This window comes from Beta vulgaris, chromosome 6, assembly GCF_026745355.1.
Source record: "Beta vulgaris subsp. vulgaris cultivar EL10 chromosome 6, EL10.2, whole genome shotgun sequence".
NCBI classification, from domain to species: domain Eukaryota; kingdom Viridiplantae; phylum Streptophyta; class Magnoliopsida; order Caryophyllales; family Amaranthaceae; genus Beta; species Beta vulgaris.
In genome coordinates, this window is record NC_079207.1 from 1,286,256 (window position 1) to 1,304,269 (window position 18,014).

At 33.0% G+C, this 18,014-nt stretch overlaps 2 protein-coding genes across 4 annotated transcripts; one reads left to right on the forward strand and one right to left on the reverse strand.

The window, feature by feature from the left end:
* Positions 1-3,344: 3,344 nt before the first annotated feature.
* Positions 3,345-6,837, forward strand: LOC104894883 (cyclin-D3-3). Of its 2 annotated transcripts, XM_048646261.2 has the most exons (5): positions 3,348-3,486; positions 3,963-4,057; positions 5,235-5,433; positions 6,380-6,510; positions 6,619-6,837. In XM_048646261.2, exons 2-5 carry the CDS (start codon positions 3,965-3,967, stop codon positions 6,820-6,822), a joined length of 627 nt encoding a protein of 208 aa, XP_048502218.1. In that variant the 5' UTR covers positions 3,348-3,486; positions 3,963-3,964; the 3' UTR covers positions 6,823-6,837. The 2 variants fall into 2 exon arrangements, with proteins under 2 accessions (XP_019105575.1, XP_048502218.1); XM_019250030.2 differs by having other exon boundaries at positions 3,345-4,057.
* A 1,727-nt stretch (positions 6,838-8,564) lies between these two features.
* LOC104894997 (ADP-ribosylation factor) lies at positions 8,565-17,214 on the reverse strand. Of its 2 annotated transcripts, XM_019249837.3 has the most exons (5): positions 16,994-17,214; positions 16,338-16,408; positions 15,963-16,082; positions 15,268-15,386; positions 8,565-8,679 (listed from the first exon to the last, which is right to left on the reverse strand). In XM_019249837.3, exons 1-5 carry the CDS (start codon positions 17,139-17,141, stop codon positions 8,580-8,582), a joined length of 558 nt encoding a protein of 185 aa, XP_019105382.3. In that variant the 5' UTR covers positions 17,142-17,214; the 3' UTR covers positions 8,565-8,579. The 2 variants fall into 2 exon arrangements, with proteins under 2 accessions (XP_019105382.3, XP_048502219.2); XM_048646262.2 differs by lacking the exon at positions 15,963-16,082.
* Positions 17,215-18,014: the final 800 nt, after the last annotated feature.

An 18,014-nucleotide genomic window follows, 5' to 3' on the forward strand; every position in this document is an offset into this window, starting at 1 on the left:
TTGGTTGAGTTGATCCTTTGACAGGGTATCAAGAGCCAGCGTGACAAAAAGGTCACGGGTTCGAATCTCATCCACCCCTCATTTCTCAGTGGAATATTTAGCGCCAGGTATGAGGGAGGCCTGTGGGGGCGTGAATCGTGATGGAATATAGATCTATTCCTGGGCCCTCAACCATCAACTTAAACTTTTGGTTGAGTTGGTCCTTTGACATTCAAGAATGTTCCATAAGAAATGATAACTACTTCGTTCAACAAATTATTAAAATACAAAAATTTACCCATGCATACACACCCCTAAAAAAAGGCTATCATCTAATAAATTTAACACCCCTACACCACAAGAGAAATGTGGAATGTGGGGTTCAATATTTTAAAACCCCCGGAGTCCCAACCTTGAAATTGGCAGATGTGTTTGGTCTCCATTTATAGAAGCTCTTTAGGCAATTATGAATCAAAATAGATATGGGAAAGACATATATATTGATGGACATAATATTCCTAGTTTATGAGACACTGCTAGTCTGACCAAGATTTAAAGATAGGAGAGAATGTCCCATGCAATTTTCGTGCCTTCATTCAATGTCTCTTTTAGTTTAACGTTTTGTCAGCATTTTCAGAAGATGCGAAATCCAAATGCACAGGATTTTCTGTAATTGCCTTTTCCGTGGGTAGTACTGTATTTTGAAATCAAGTTTCAACACAAATTATAGGTAGTGTACAACTGTAATTTGTTATTGTAGATCTAATAAATTGAGATCTCTTTTGGTTGAGTTATTGATAACTAATTAATTTGAACAATTTCACTCTACTAGTTGGGTGGATTGTCCATCTAACATAGAAGTGTTGAAAAGCAAAGCGAAATTGGACATAATTATGTTTGTTACGTGAGACCGGCAAGATCTTAAATATAAAATGAAATACTAAACAACTCAATCTTTCTATTATTGTCTTGGATCCATCATTAATCCTAGATCTGTAGGATTGGTAGAATTGGTAGATTCTTGTACATATTCCATGCAGTTTATGCAAAATATTATATAATAATATATTTACATGATTGAGCTATTGAAAAGTAATAGGGAGCAAATTTGAGATGTAGGGTTTATAGTGATGTTTGACTTTTATTAGTAGGAATCCTTTATCGCACAAGATTTGCTTATTTTAATTTGTTGAGGTGCAAAATTAGAAAAAAGTGAGATATAAGATGAGACATTAAATGAGACATGTGTTTTCAAAATTCTCAACTTGACTTATACGGACGATACCCTATAAAGGATATGTTCTCATTACATAATCTATATTTATTTCAGTGACTTATTTGAATATATTGACCTTAACCTTAACTTATCATAATGATGAATTGAATTTGGATAGTCCATATGAGGAGGGATTCAAACCCCCAACACTGTGATTAGTAGCCACGTGTTCTATTCCTCTGAGCTACAGGCTCCACCCCGCCTCCACTGGATCTGTTCCTTAAACTTGACTTTTCTTTAGTACTAATTAGTCCTAAACTTAAATTATTTGAACTTATTCTTTCCAAAAACAAGCTATGGTGTCCATCACCTAAACAACACCATGTAATTTCATCTTAAATCTCTTTGCTGTCATTGGAGTTATATGGTTATATTGACTTGATTTTATATCTAATTAAGATTAAGATATATGCATCCTATATATTTTTATTTTAGAAAAAATGAAAATACTTATTTTTTAAGCCGGTAAGATGAAAGAAACTATTAAACTGACGCCTTACATAGGTATAACCAGCCAAGTTTGCAAGTTGGACTTTTTGGATGGAGGGTGTAGGAAAACCTCACCTCCAAAGAGCCCCTAGTGAGGTTTAATTTCATGACCTTGAAGTAATAATAAGGCCAAGTCTTTATCACTAGGTCAAACCTTACTTGATAATGAAAATACATATATGCATGAATATTATATATACTCCTTGGAAAACTGAGGTTTTTTTTGACATGAGGAATATAGAGTTGGTATTTGCAATAAATTACTAGCGGCAAGTAGGACTATAACTAGCTTGAAAAAACCTATAAAGAAGATCCATCTATAAATATTCAAAACCGTACCATATAAAATCAGGTTAGCTGATTACAATTAGGAGGAACTTTGTATCCTTACATTACTACCTTTTATTATTTAGCAAGTCTTTTATAAGATTGTCTTGTTATAATATTTTGTATAATCACCTCACTATGTTTATAGAAGAATTAGTTTGTAAATTAAAATGGTTATATTTTGATAAGTTAGAGAGGTCACTTTAGCCTTTTAGGTAATAGACCATTTATGGTAAAACCATCCAACTTTGTTTTCTATAAGGATTAATTTGTAAGTAAAAAAAGGTCATTTGACATGTTAAAAAGGGTTACTTCTAGATAATAAGTCACCTTGTATCTTAAAGAGATCACTCATAATAAAAGTACTGACTCTTTTAAAATAACAAATTATCTTAATCTTATTATAAATCATGATAAGACGGTCTTATATGAGATTATATATTTATTATGTTACTATAATTAGTGGTCCGCCTCACTAGATACAACAAACATTTTTTTTAAAAAAACTAGTTTTTAAGTATTCATCTCCAAATAGTTTATAAGCTAGGCCTGCCAAAATAAATTTTAAAAAAACTAATGTTTACTCAATAGATATGGCCAGCCAAAATTGAAAATCACTTTTTGCCTGCCAGACATCTTTCTTTTAAGATGATCAAGAAGAATATTAATGGTAGAACTCCTACCTTATGATGGAGGAACTATTCTCATATCCAAGATTATTTTTTTTTTGTATATTGGTAGAATTTTCTCAACAATTTGCTTGTAGGTTGGGATGTGGCATGTGGGCCTCCTTACAAGTAAAATTACAAAAAGTATCACATAGTCTTACATTATGAAATCTAGATACATTATTAGGCTGGTTCGGAGTTACCGACAATTTCTAATTTTTGGTTTTGTGAATATGAAAGTCATAATACATCAGAAGTATAATGAATTATAAACTTAAAATTAGTCATACTTATTATAAAAGGTCAATCTAAATTGAAATTGACAATAAGAAATCCTGAAAGCCACATTTTCTGGTTTACATAATTTTAACCGAATATAGAAAATGATAACGAACAAATCCTAACCATTAAGTTATTCTTCAACATTAAATTGGAAAATGAGGTGCTTTGTTCTTTTTACTTCTTTACTATTTTCTAGAAAATGCCCAATTTTTCAAAAGATTTACCAATACTTCATCCATGTAAGAGCAAAAGAGAAAGAGACACAAATAAGTTCAAGTACTAGTAGTAAAAAACTAGAAAGGAGATAAAAACATAAGAAAGAAGCCAAAAACAGAGGAAAAAGGACAAGCTTGAAAAATCTCTCAGATAAAACAATCCTCTGAAGTATTACTTAATTCTTCAGGGCCCCTCTTTTCTCTCTCTCCTTTTCTGCAATTCATAACAGAAACAGCTCCTTATACACAGGTAATGGACAACTTTTCTAACATAAAGTGCAATTCTTCAACTCTCAAAAATACATACCAAAATGACCACTTTAGAAACAACAGACCTTTTTCTTGACTGTTTATATTGTGAAGAAAAATGTTGGGATGATGATCATGATGATGATGATGATGATCATGTTGTCCATGCATATGATAATGATGATGATGATGATGATAATGGCTTTGGGTCATCATATCTATCACCATTACATGAAGATTCTTCTTTTTCTTGTGAAGATGAAGAAGAACAACTAAATGCTCTGTTTTTAAAAGAGAAAAAACAGAGCTTTTTTAGTGAAGATGTTTTGGATTCTAACAAGTTATTAGTTGAAGCTAGAAAAGAGGGTTTGGAATGGATGATTAGAATCAATTCATACCATAATTTCTCTACAATAACAATGGTTTTAGGTGTTAATTACTTTGATAGGTTTATATTGAGTTTTGGGTTTAAAGCAGAGATGTCATGGATGATTCATGTTGCTGCTATTGCTTGTCTTTCTTTGGCTTCTAAGATTGAAGAATCTCATGTTCCTTCTCTCTTAGATTTTCAAGTAAGTTCCTCTCAACTTTTTGCTATTCATCTGGAAATATTTTTCTTCATAATTTTTTTTGGTTGTGTTATTCCTATCACATTTTGTGAACATGTCTCTAATTTTTTGAATAAAAGGGAATAACATAAAATAAGGTCCATTTGATGAGAGCGGGTTACGTGATAGGTAGATTGCAGTAACTAGTTAACATCCCCTTTTACCTTTTAAGCGATACGTGCGTGGATTATTTTGACAATAATTTTTAAATTATATCTAAATGTGATTTTGAAGGATGTATTCCAATTAAATATTATATGGTGTAAATATAAAATATAAAAATTACTTGATGAAGAAGTTGTTTTTCTCTATATTTTTCTGACTTGTTAATGGATATTGATATTGTTATTGCATTTCAAAGTTTAAGTAGAATTAAAATTTTTATGTATTTGGTTTTCTAATTGATTTAAAAACTATTTTTTAGTTATGTTAATTTATTTTTTGATCATAAATTTTTTTCTCTCCCTATAAATATTTTCATGAAAGTTTATTTTAGCTACTTTGAATTTACTTTGATATACATATTTTAAATTAGGAAGGGTTATGATTGAGGAAAAACTTAAAATTTTAATAGGTAATAATAATTTTTATTAAATTAAGGGTTAAAAAGTCTTTTCAAATAGGGACAACATAGCTTTCCCATTGACTTATAATATACTATATAGGTCCATTAAATGAGAGAGTCTGCCGCCAAAAAAAAAAGAGAGTCGCGTGTCAAATAGATTGTAGTAACGTCTTTTAATAAATGTACTAGTATTTGGGCCCGGACGTTGCTCCGGGTTGATACTATTTTCCGAACTTGATAGGCATACATTTTTTTCCATTCTCATTAAAATATATTAGGGAAAACTCAACATTTAAAAGATACAAATATATAATGTGCACATTTAAAGCATGATCAAAAGTTGGTTGAGGTGCCACGTGACATGTATACATTGTCACGCACGCCTTTTAATATATTTGTATAGATATATAATTGGATATACATAAATCATAGATGTCTAAATCATCATATAGCTCAAGGAAAAGTTGTAGAGACTAAGTACTAATTGGCTATTGATTCACACACTTATACTGCATTCTATCTACAGAAAGTTGAAGTACTAATTTGCTGAACAATTTGATATTTTGAATGGTGTAGGTAGAGAATAAACAGATATATGAAGCAAAGGTGATACAGAGAATGGAGCTCTTAGTGCTTACAACACTTGAATGGAAAATGAATGCAGTGACCCCACTATCCTACTTTGGACATTTAATAAGGAAGCTCAACTTAAAGACCCATTTGCATTGGAAAGTTTTATGCAGATATGAGATCCTAATTATTTCTGCTGTTCTTGGTAAGCATCAAATTTTTACCTACCAGTAAACCCTAGCCACAATCATCGATGTTCTTTCAACAAAAAGCAGTCCCCCAAAAAAGAATTAAATTAAATTTACAGTGAAATTTACGAAAGACTTAGGCTATGTTTAGTTCACCTGAAATTTTCTGATCTGAACTTATCTGATCTGATCTGAACTTATTTTTTCTGATCTGATCTGATTACATGATCTTATCTTTTAGATTTCTCTCAATATATAAGAAAAAATATAGTCATGTGGGGTCTTGTTTGATTCGTCTCAACGAGTACTTTATTAATATTCAATTATTATAATTTTTACTAATATGTAATGAAAGATATAATGATTTTAAATATAAGCATGATCTGAACTGATCTGATCTGAACTTATTTTTTCTGATCTGATCTGATTAGATCTGAAATAAGCAAAAATAAGGTGAACTGAACATAGCCTTACTATGCGAATGTTGGAGATTGCTACGTCTATCCACTGGGTAGACTACTTATTAGAAATAGACAATTAAAAAATAAATAATTTTGCTGAGTTGGACTCCACTTATCATTAATGTCAATCTCTAGTGGGTAGATTACTGAGTGGGTAGACAAAGTTTTTCCCGCGAATGTTGTATGTATTTGAAAACGGAGCAAGTATGTTTTTGGTCGTACTTTTATTGAACTTCATTTATTATGATGGAATACACTTTACTTTTGCTCAATTTAAATTATCTTATTTTGCCGAACTTAACATAATTTTGCTGAATTTAACTTTTTTTTGTTGCTTAATTTGAACTTATTTTTATTGAAACTTATTTCAATAACGAGGACAGCAAACCCTAACAAGTTAAAATTTGGAATGAATTTATTCACAACTATGCATTATTTTAATTGTCATGTTTTTGAAATAAATGGAGTATGATAAATGAAATTCTTATATTTTGAAATGCAGATCCCAAATCTTTGTCTTATGTTCCATCTGTCTTAGCTGCATCAACTATGGTGCAAACTTTGAAAGAAATTGGACTATGGAGTACTCAAGAACAACAAATTGATATTATGGACACCTTGAAACTTGACAAGGTTTGCAATTTATATCAATTGTAACAAAAAAAAGAGGTCAATTTTTGTTTACATGTATATAAATAAAACTCTAGTTAAATAACCTCTTTGTTTCTCTTCTTTGGACAGGTTAAGGTGGAAGAGTGCTACAAATTCATACAAGAATTGTCAAGCAATAAGAAAGTTCAGAAGAGAGAGTGCTACTATATTTCAGCAAACAAAATTCCAAATAATGTTTTTGATGTAATCTCTAGTGAGAGCTCTAATAAGGACTTATCATCCGGACCTCTACCTAAGAAATGTAGGATAATGGGACCTCCTTGCTTTGGGTAGCTTTGCACATGTCCACCTACCAAGCTTAATTTGCTCGAACCTTCCTCATGTCTCGAGTACTTCTAAGCATAAGTCCATTATTTTTAGTAATGGATACTTTTTTTACAACAAAAAATGACTATTACGGTGAAAGTTCGGTGTGCGGTTTGGTTTACGGTCTAATTCAATCCGATTCGAACAAAAATTAGATTTGAAATTTTCAATCCGAATCCAAACCAATTAGGGTTTGAATCTGATCCAATCCAATCCGATTTTTCATACTCTAGATTGGATCTGATATGAAAATTTAATTTTTTTTAAAACTCTAGTTTTTTCGATGAAATAAATTAAGCACAACAGCAACCTAATAAATTTAGGAAATGAGGAATTAAGTGCAGTTAGTATTTTCGTGGAAGGGTTGAAGTGTTATGTGTATTGCGCTATGGAGTAGTTTTTTTATAAAAAAATCAGTTAAGTACTTAAGCCCAATCCAGATACATAATACAAGACATATTACTATTCGGTTATATTGGATTATTGGTTCAGTTGCCCTCAATCCAATCCGATTCGAAAATCCAAACTTTCAAAAATCTCAACCTGAATCCAATCCGAACACAGTTTGAATCCGGTCTAAATTACTAATTCGGATTGGATTGGATTTTGGATTATATCCAAATAACTTTCACCCCTAATGACTATAGTCAACTTGTCTCTCCGAGCAGAAATACAATTCACTTAAAAACTATTGTAGTCACTAGTTACTTTTAGTACTGTTTGGGCCCATAGCTTGGCCCAATTAATATCAAAAGACACTTCTTTCAAGGTCCATGTCTTATATGTCAAAGGAAATTCATCAGCTTTTAGGGAGCAAAGCACCTTTACCTTAAAATAGAGGTGGCTCCCCTAGGTATTGGGATGCTCCCCAAAAGGGTTTCCTGTTTGGGAGATCCCCAACACTATAAATGCCAATAGTCTTATCAATGAACATGTATTCAATTCTCACCTAACAAAACCAGAGCATCTCTCTAGATTTGCTTACTTTCTCTCTCCACCTCAATCTCAACTGACTTGAGTATCGGAAGGGATTTCCTGGGAACACCCCTGGGCCAATTTTTTCTTGTTTTGCAGGATTGGCAGTTACGAGACTCGAGATTATAACCTAACTCGGAATTTGACTCTCACCATAAACACACTATTCTTTTGACTAGTTTCTAGGCAGAAACAAGTAGTATTCAGTTTTTGATCATGAAACTTGTAAGTTTTATACCATAAGCTCTGGAAATCAGTCATCTTTAAGTAGTCACGCTATTATTAAAACTAAGAAGCACCAGTGCAAGAAATGATGTACCAAATAGATTCACATTTCTTGAAGAATATCGAAACAATAGCAAAAGATAAGACCAGAATTATGATAATGAAGTACTTTACAAGCAGCATAAGTATATTAATTCACTATCGTCTATCGACTATCAGTCACTCTCAGCAGTCAGCACACTGATCGGTAGATTAAATGCAATATTAACAATTTACATCTTTGCAACATAAGATGGTAAGAACCAATTTAGTACAGCTTCACAAATCACAAATCATATACTTCTGGGATCAGGAACAACTTGAAGATCTAATGCAGCTTGCAGGCAGTTCATAATAATATCATGACTGCTTGCACCGAATATGTAATATCATGGCTGCAATTATAACCCAGGAAAACCAATGCAATAAGCAAAATGATTATTATTGTTAACAATAATTCAGAAATAACGACAGAAAATCGAAGATCAAATTAAATTTCTTGCCTTGATAATTACATTGCTAGAAAGCCATTCTAGACCTTCGTAGAGCCCTTCACCAGAGGTAGCACAAGCAGTCTGTATATACCTGCATCATCCATATATAAAAATGATTTCATTTGTGCTTTGCATAATTGTTAAGCATAGTCCTGAGATTGGTTCTGCTTGCTGCTCTTCTTTGTACAATTCTGAATCTTACAATGAGGATTACAATAATGCAGCTCACCACATTGTATCCTACAGCTTCCTAACTGAACTTCTAGAATATTGTACTGCCCTACTATTCTAAGATACCGTCCTTTTCTGTTATTTCTGTTATGGCAATGCCATGTAAGCAATCCGGGCAGTTTAGCTTAGACCAATCAGATACAAGCATAACCTTGTATAAATAGCAGAACAATCATTTGATGATGTAAGAATAAGAGTTAATTCTCTCTCTAGAAATATGATGTAATAAAGAAATAAATGCAATATAGCTTCTTCTGTAAGCTTTCCTTCACAACTCTAATGGAGTTCTTATTACAAAATTGATTCATATGATAAAATTGACATGGTATCAGAGCTGTAAATTGCTCAAATATTATCCGAATTTCTTTCTTTCTTCCATTTCTCATCAAAATTTTCAGTAATGGCGATAGAAACAACTGAAAATTCTCAAAATACACAAATTGATCCTTCTTCTGATCCTTTAACTCCATATTATGTTCATCCAAGTGATTCACAATTTCGAATTGCTAATGAAAAATTCAACGGTTCTGGTTTCAATGATCGGAAACGAGCTGTTATAATCAGCTTATTATCATCCAAAAATAAACTTGGATTTATAGATGGAAGCATTTCTAAACCTGAAACTAATACTAAACTCTTAAAGTGTTGGTCTAGAGTTAACAGTACCATAATTTCATGGTTTATTCAAGCTCTTGACACTCACATTGCCAGAAGTGTTCTGTATTTTGATTCAGCACACGAAATCTGGAATAATCTTCAAGAGAGGTTTGGACAAACAACAGGAGCACAAATCTTTTCTCTACAGCAGCAACTTGCTGATATTCAACAAGGAACTGAATCTATTTCCCTATTTTTCACAAAAATCAAAATGCTATGGGATGAATTGGATGCAGCCAATCCACTTCCTATTTGCAGTTGTGACAAGTGCACATGTCAGGTGATCAGACACATTCACAAAATGCAAGAAGAAAATCGTTTGATACAATTCCTAATGAAATTAAATCCAGAATTCAACAATGTTAGAGGTAACATTCTTTTGCAAGCTTCACTTCCACCTCTTTCCATGGCTTATAGATTGTTAATGCAAGAAGAGAGGCATAAGGAAGTTTATCAAGCAAATCATGTAACTGAAGATGCATCAGCATTTATGGCTAACAAGAGAAGAATTCTGGAATACTCTGGTAATTCTGGGAACAACAATTCATGGAATCATAACAGATTCAGTTATGGTAATAATCAGATCATCAGATCAGGAGGATCACAGGGCAATTACATGAGACGATCAAACTTATTTTGTGATCACTGCAAGATCAAAGGTCATACAAAAGAAAATTGCTGGAAGTTACATGGTTATCCACCAGAAATCAAGGAGAAATGGAAAAACAAAAGAGTAGCAGCTATGGTTCAAGGTGATGATAATCAACCTGACACTTCTAATGGAGCTAGTCAATCAACTCCTCAAATTACAGCAGAGCAGTACACTCAATTGATGAATCTTTTGGAGCAGAACAAAGCAGGAACTCAAGACAATCATGAGAACACTGCCTTTGTAGCAGGTATGCACTGTTTACTATCATTTGATCATGATTCTTGGATAATTGATAGTGGTGCTACCAATCACATGACACATGAACTAAATAAACTTGACAATTATGTGCATATTGAGCATTTAAACAACTACATAACAATTCCTGATGGCACCAAGGTTCTTGTTAAGTACAAAGGGACTGTCAGATTGAATGGTGATATTGTGTTACATGATGTCCTTCATGTACCTGATTTTCAGTTTAATATGATATCAATGAATAAGTTGTGTACAGATATGAAAGGAACTGTTTCATTTACTGATCAAGCTTGCTTTATTCAGGGCCTTTCACAGACAAAGCCTTTGAAGCTTGGTAGTCTGAGAAGAGGTTTATTCTACATGGATTTGACTAATCTTGACAAGAATGGGTTGCAAACATGCTGTGTTGCAGAGTCTGGAAGTACTGAAAACATTCTTAGTCCTTCTGTAAATAGTCCAAATAAGAAACTAGAAGATGTCAAACTTTGGCACCTAAGGCTTGGTCACATGTCATTTCACAATTTACACAAAATAGTACCCCATTTGGATGTAAAAGCTTGTACAAATGACTGTTTTTGTCAAATTTGTCCTATGGCCAAACAAGCTACTCTACCTTTTCCTATCAGTCACTCTAGAAGTATTGATATTTTCCAATTATTACATCTTGACCTTTGAGGACCTTACAGGGCTTCTACTTATGAAGGATGTAATATGTTTCTCACAATTGTGGATGATTACAGCAGAATGTGTTGGGTGTTTTTCTTAAAAAATAAAAGTGATGTGTATGAAGTCTTTGTTGATTTCCTTGCCTATGTCCTTAATTATTTTCACATTGGAGTTAAAAGTGTTAGGACTGACAATGCATTAGAATTGTGTGAGGGCAAGATGAAGAAGTTTTATAAAGATAAAGGCATTTCACATCAAAGTTCTTGTGCCTATACTCCACAACAAAAGGGCATTGTAGAGCGAAAACATAGACACATTTTAGAGAAAGCAAGAGCTTTATATTTTCAGTCCAAAGTACCCTTAAAACTTTGGGGAGAATATGTTAAAACAACAGTCCATGTAATTAACAGAATGCCTTTGTCTACTAATAATTACCTGAGTCCTTTTGAGCTTCTTTTCAAACACAAACCAAATTTAGACTACCTTAGAGTTTATGGTTGTCTATGCTTTGCTGCAACAGTTAAGGTTCATAGAACAAAGTTTACACCAAGAGCAGCACCTTGCATTTTCATAGGATATTCTAATAGCCAGAAGGGTTATAAATTGATGAGTCTTGTCACTAACAAAATCTTTGTGAGCAGGAATGTACATTTTCATGAAAAACATTTTCCATTTCACTACAAATCATCACAACCTGATACATCTACTTTCAAAATTTTCCTTCCAACTTCCACAAGCACTTCTACTTTTCTAGATGACTTTCCTTTATCACCACAATATACATCTAGCCCCAATTCAGCTCCTTCACAGTCATTTGACAACTCCAATTCCATTTCATCACCTTCTACTTCTTCACATTCTATTTCTTCTTCATTACAGAATCAAAACAACCCTTTTAGTCAGCATCATAGTCCATCTACTCCTGTTATGGACATTTCACAACATCTAGGTGATGTCATTGAGTCATCCCAGTCACTAGAAGACATTTCAAGTCACTTAGAGGTGGTTCTTCCTCCTCCTCTCAGACGTTCTACCAGAGTTTCTATTCCACCAAAGTGGACTAAAGAGTATGCTTGCAATTCTGCACAACATCCAGCTATAAGTTCTAGTTCTACAGATCCCTGGTGTGCTTTGGTCTCTTACATTGACTTTCCTGAAGACCATAAATCTTTCATCACCACTGTATGTGACAGAAGAGAACCTACCACATTCACAGAAGCTTCTCAGTATGATGAATGGGTTGAGGCTATGAACAAAGAGATTAAATCTCTTGACGAAAACAAGACCTGGGAATTGGTTACTTTACCTAAGGGCAAGAAAGCAATAGGATGTAAATGGGTTTATAAGATTAAACTCAAAGCAGATGGTTCAATTGAAAGGTTCAAAGCCAGATTGGTTGCCAAAGGTTTCAATCAAAAACATGGCATAGATTTTGATAAAACCTTCTCTCCTGTAGTGAAGATGTCTACTGTCAGAGCTATCCTTGCCATTGCAGCAGCTAAAGGATGGGACATTTATCAGTTAGATGTTAACAATGCATTCCTTCATGGAGACTTGAAGGAAGAAGTGTTTATGAAAGTCCCTGAAGGCATTGCTAATCCTAACAACAAGGTGTGTCTACTAACTAAGTCCTTGTATGGACTCAAACAAGCCAGCAGACAGTGGTTTGCCAAACTTCATCAAGAGCTTCTGCATCAAGGCTTTGTACAATCAAGAAATGACTACAACATTTTCATCAAAAGGCATCATACAAGCTTTACAGTAGCAGCTGTCTATGTTGATGACATCATAGTCACTGGTAATGATGTTCCTTGTATTGTTCATCTCAAAGAACATTTGAATCTCTTTTTTGGGATTAAAGATTTAGGGAAGATGAACTACTTCCTTGGAATAGAAGTTGGGTATTTACAGAATGGTATTTGTTTAAGTCAAACAAAATTTACCAAAGAGTTACTTGAAGCCTCTAAGTTCACTCACTTTAAAAGAGCTGTCACTCCTTTACCTATAAATCTGAAACTTACAGCTGAAGATGGAGAATTATACCCAGATCCTGAATACTATAGAAGCATTGTTGGGAAGCTTAATTTCCTAACTAATACAAGACCTGATCTTGCATACACAGTTCAGCACTTAAGCCAATTTATGCAAAAACCCAGGTTGCCTCATGTCCATGCTCTTTATCACACTCTTTGTTACATTAAACACACTATTGGTCAAGGCATCCTTCTTAATGGCTCCTCCCAATTGGTCTTACAAGCTTACTCAGATTCAGATTGGGGTTCATGTATCAACACCAGAAGGTCTATTACTGGGTATGTCATGATGTTAGGTGCTTCTCTAATTAGCTGGAAGTCTAAGAAACAAGCTACTGTTTCTAAGTCTTCTAGTGAGGCTGAATATAGAGCCATCAGTTCTGCTGCTAGTGAAGTCACTTGGCTAGTTCGACTCTTAGAAGAACTTCAAGTTGATAAATTATAGCCTGTTAAGCTCCATTGTGATAATCAAAGCGCCATCTACATTGGCAGGAATCCAGTTTTCCACGAACGCACAAAGCACATTGAAGTGGATCTCCACTTCACACGTGATAAAGTTATAGAAGGCTTGCTTCAGCTCACCTATCTTCCTACTAAGTCTCAATTGGCTGATGTGTTCACAAAGATTCTGCCTTCACATCATCATAATCACCTTTTGAGCAAACTAGGTATGATCACCATTCCTAGTTTGAGGGGGGATGTTAAGCATAGTCCTGAGATTGGTTCTGCTTGCTGCTCTTCTTTGTACAATTCTGAATCTTACAATGAGGATTACAATAATGCAGCTCACCACATTGTATCCTACAGCTTCCTAACTGAACTTCTAGAATATTGTACTGCCCTACTATTCTAAGATACTGCCCTTTCTGTTATTTTCTGTTATGGCAATGCCATGTAAGCAATCCGGGCAGTTTAGCTTAGACCAATCAGATACAAGCATAACCTTGTATAAATAGCAGAACAATCATTTGATGATGTAAGAATAAGAGTTAATTCTCTCTCTAGAAATATGCTGTAATAAAGAAATAAATGCAATATAGCTTCTTCTGTAAGCTTTCCTTCACAACTCTAATGGAGTTCTTATTACAAAATTGATTCATATGATAAAATTGACAATAATCACTAACCTAATACTATAGTGTATATAAATAAAATTTAATAGAACATAACCTTTGAATTTCATTTGGGATGGAGGAAGTGTTTTTTTTTTTTTCATTTATTAGGAAAGATAATTAGTCAAAAGAGCAAATTCTGGTAGGCTACTAGCTTGTAGGACATATCAGGTTAGAGCTTGAGTACAAGGCTAAACAACTTAGAAGTATTTTCCCAAATATATTTTTGGGATGAGGATTCGAACCCTGAACTGTACTAAAATTAGGGTTGGTATTCCATTGAGCTACCACCTCTCTCTCCGTGATGGAGGAAGTATGAAAATACTCCCTATTTTCTCAAATATGTTACTTTGAAGGACACGTAAAATTTGCATTTGTAATAATTTTAAAAAATTGACGAGTAATAGTGTATTATTATTGTATTTAAAACTAGTATTTTGGCCCGGGCTATGTCAAATGTATTATTATTCATGAATTTCATAATAAATATCATTGACTTTTCGTAATATACTGTCTACTACGAGATTCGAAAATGGATGTTATGATATGATAAATTGTTCAAAAAAACTTCTAAGGAATTGGGGATATAACTAACAATTTTAATGAAATTTGGGTAAGAGAATGTTATTTAATAAAAGGGTTAAAGATCAAAAAACTTGTCTACATGTTTTTATAATTACATATAATTATAAGACTTTATTATGATTTACTTTGAAACATTAAGCATGATATTATAGTGGATTAGTGGTTAGACTCTCACATTTCATTTCAAAGGTAATGCGTTTAAATCTTAGTAATTACACATTGTTTTTTTTATCGAGATTATACAAATTTGTATTAGAAGTTCGAAAAGAGTGTTAAGTGGCACCGTTCCTTTGATAGAAACGTGTTAGACAAAACGCCTTTTAATATATTTATATAAATTGACAAGTAATATTGCATCATATTTAAAATTGGTACTTTAAAGTCTGGAAAAAAAAAGTATTCCACGTAAATTGTTAATTTTAACAATGATAATATGAAATAAGAAAAGGTGAAGTTGATGAATTAGCAAATGTGTTGGAAAGAATTACCAGCGACGCTGGCGAAGGGAGTGAAGGCCAAGTTTATCAGAGATGTCAGCAACAGTCATTGCATTTGGAAGGTCTTGCTTGTTGGCAAACACTAATAGTGTTGCATCCCTCAGCTCATCCTTCAGCAAAACATAAAAAAACCCCAATTGAGAAACTGATTTTTGGATCATAATGTAAATGATGAATGGGCCTGAAGTGAACTAAAGCATGGTCAACCCAACCCATAAAAGCCCAAAAAAATATTTAACAGAAACTGATTTAAAGAGCTGAGCCCAGCTCCCTAGCAATATGGATAAGTCCAAAAATTTATTTTTTTTAAATCATCATTTTGAAATTGATAGAACTGAAAATGGACTTGGCAACCCAATACAGAGGAGAAGAGTTCGGTCCACATAGAAGTCCAAAAAAGTTCCACACAAAAACCAATTGATAATGGTAAGAGTAGCTCTTCTAACTTATATTGTGATACTTTATCTCCTCTTTCGTCAATGCGTGACAACATGTGCCTGACATATATGGGATTCAACATAAATAGATACTCCATTTTGACTTGTATACTTGATAATGCATAACTTTGACCTTTAATATATCTGATTGTTCATTACGAAAAATTTGATATTTTGAAAAATATGTTGAGTAGTAGATAATAAACATATACAAGTACTATATATTATGAATTTAGTTTGAAAACATACATCATTTAGCATCTTGTGGAGCTCATCTCTAGCTTCCATGATTCTCTCTATGTCATTACTGTCTACTACGAATATAAAGCCTTGGGTATTATGGAAGTAATATCTCCACAAAGGCCTGATCTGTTGTGTTGTCCCAAGAAAAACAGATAAACTCAAATGGTTAAAGAAAAAATATGTAGTAAAGTGCTACATCTCGATTGATTCATAATTAGTCCATATATAGTAAAGTGAAATTCTTTGACCATTGTAAAAAAAAAGGAGAGAGATAAATATGCGTGCATTGTTGTTGCCACAGTGCCACTTCTGTATAAAATCATGTATGAATGTGTCAATTTGTAACATATGACAAAATAATAATAAGGGAATTAGGAGTACCTTGTCTTGGCCACCAACATCCCAAACAGTGAAGCCCACATTTTTGTACTCTACAGTTTCCACATTAAACCCTACCCAAAATACACAAATTTGAGAATCAGTCAAATTTTTTAAAGCCTCCCTTCCTCTGAATTTTCCAAATGTTATTCAAGTATGTTGGCTTTTGAATATCTGGATTTTCAACTTAATTCATCAAACTTGATTTTATCGCTTAGTCATAGCTAATAAAGGCATAAATACTTTTCTATCAAAGATAAGAATGGAACAATAACAAAATAATATATAGGTTTCTCGTTATTGTTAAAAAATCATACTTTGACGATAATTTTATAGCATTTTGTGCTTCCTTCGTTTCTTTTACATTGTACCAAATTACAGATTAACAATTATGCTACTTCTATTACGATATCTCAATTTCTTACAATTTTTAGATTATCGTCAAAGACCCACTCCAACTCTTCGAGGACAACAACTCAACAAGTGTATGTTTAGAGTTTAAAATGACTCGTACATGTGCATGTACACGCAAAACATAAACTTTATGACTTATGTTAGCATCAGCAGAACATGTTAAATATGCACGTAGTAAGTTAATGCAATAATGTTCTAAGAAGGGAAAAAGAACAAGATTGATCAAAAGGAGATTAACCACACACCAATAGTGGGGATAGTAGTGACAACTTCACCAAGTTTGAGCTTGTAAAGAATTGTGGTTTTTCCAGCAGCATCAAGACCCACCATTAAAATTCTCATCTCTTTCTTTGCAAACATCATCATCACTAATCTTGACAACATGGCCCCCATCTTTTAGACTGTTTAATTTTGTTTTGTTTCCTCAGTTTTTGAGCTGATTTAATCCTCGAAAATATAATTTCCAATATAGTGGATTTTGTACTTAGATCATGTAAAATAAGGTATATATATATATGGAGTATGTATGTGTTATTCATCCCTTTTTTTTTAATTGATGGAGTCAGGGGAATGCATTTGGTGGGTCCCATGATGATATGTAATGCATGACTGAACCCTCTACAACATACAACATACAACCAATAGGAGATTATAAGTTGTCCTCATAAGCAGAATAATATTATATGATATTGAGTAGTCATACTCATACATTCTCTAGAAGCAAAAAGGTCCGCAAAGACAGAGTTTAGGCATCATTTGGTCAAGGCCTTTGCCAAATTCCTTGAAGGCTAACTCGCTCAAGGACTTGGTCATTTGGTCTCATCCTTCCTCATTTGATGAATCAAAATTAGACACGTGTACTAGGAAAGAAAATCCAAACCCTATATAAATAAGTGAAAAAACTTAAAAAATCATACTCTTTTGTATCTGTATGATCTTGACCAATCGTTTGTCTTAGTTATAAAATTAATATACTAACCATTGATTACCAGTATTATAAAAGAAAAATATAGTCATATACTCATACATGTTTTGTTAGATTTTGTTATAACGTCTATTTTTTATAAATGGTATAGCGTTTATTTTGAAAATATTAACTTTATATAATATTTCTAATGCATATTTAAAAAGATACTAATAATGGTTGAAAACGTGTATGAAAAATTGTGGAAAAGCAAAGGTTAAGAACACGTAGGAATAGATGGAGTGTGTAGCGAGCATATTAAACTCCCTTTGTTTATTAAAGTTTTACCTCAGTGTCCATAT

Coding starts and splice junctions, on each gene's coding strand:
- LOC104894883 (XM_019250030.2), top strand. CDS start 3,548: ATGACCACTTTAGAAACAACAGACCTTTTTCTTGACTGTTTATATTGT. Junction 4,058..5,234: donor CTTCTCTCTTAGATTTTCAA/GTAAGTTCCTCT, acceptor TGAATGGTGTAG/GTAGAGAATAAACAGATATA. Junction 5,434..6,379: donor AATTATTTCTGCTGTTCTTG/GTAAGCATCAAA, acceptor TTTGAAATGCAG/ATCCCAAATCTTTGTCTTAT.
- LOC104894997 (XM_019249837.3), bottom strand. CDS start 17,141: ATGGGGGCCATGTTGTCAAGATTAGTGATGATGATGTTTGCAAAGAAA. Junction 16,083..16,337: donor ATGTTGGTGGCCAAGACAAG/GTACTCCTAATT, acceptor ACAACACAACAG/ATCAGGCCTTTGTGGAGATA. Junction 8,680..15,267: donor TCCCTTCGCCAGCGTCGCTG/GTAATTCTTTCC, acceptor TGGATGATGCAG/GTATATACAGACTGCTTGTG.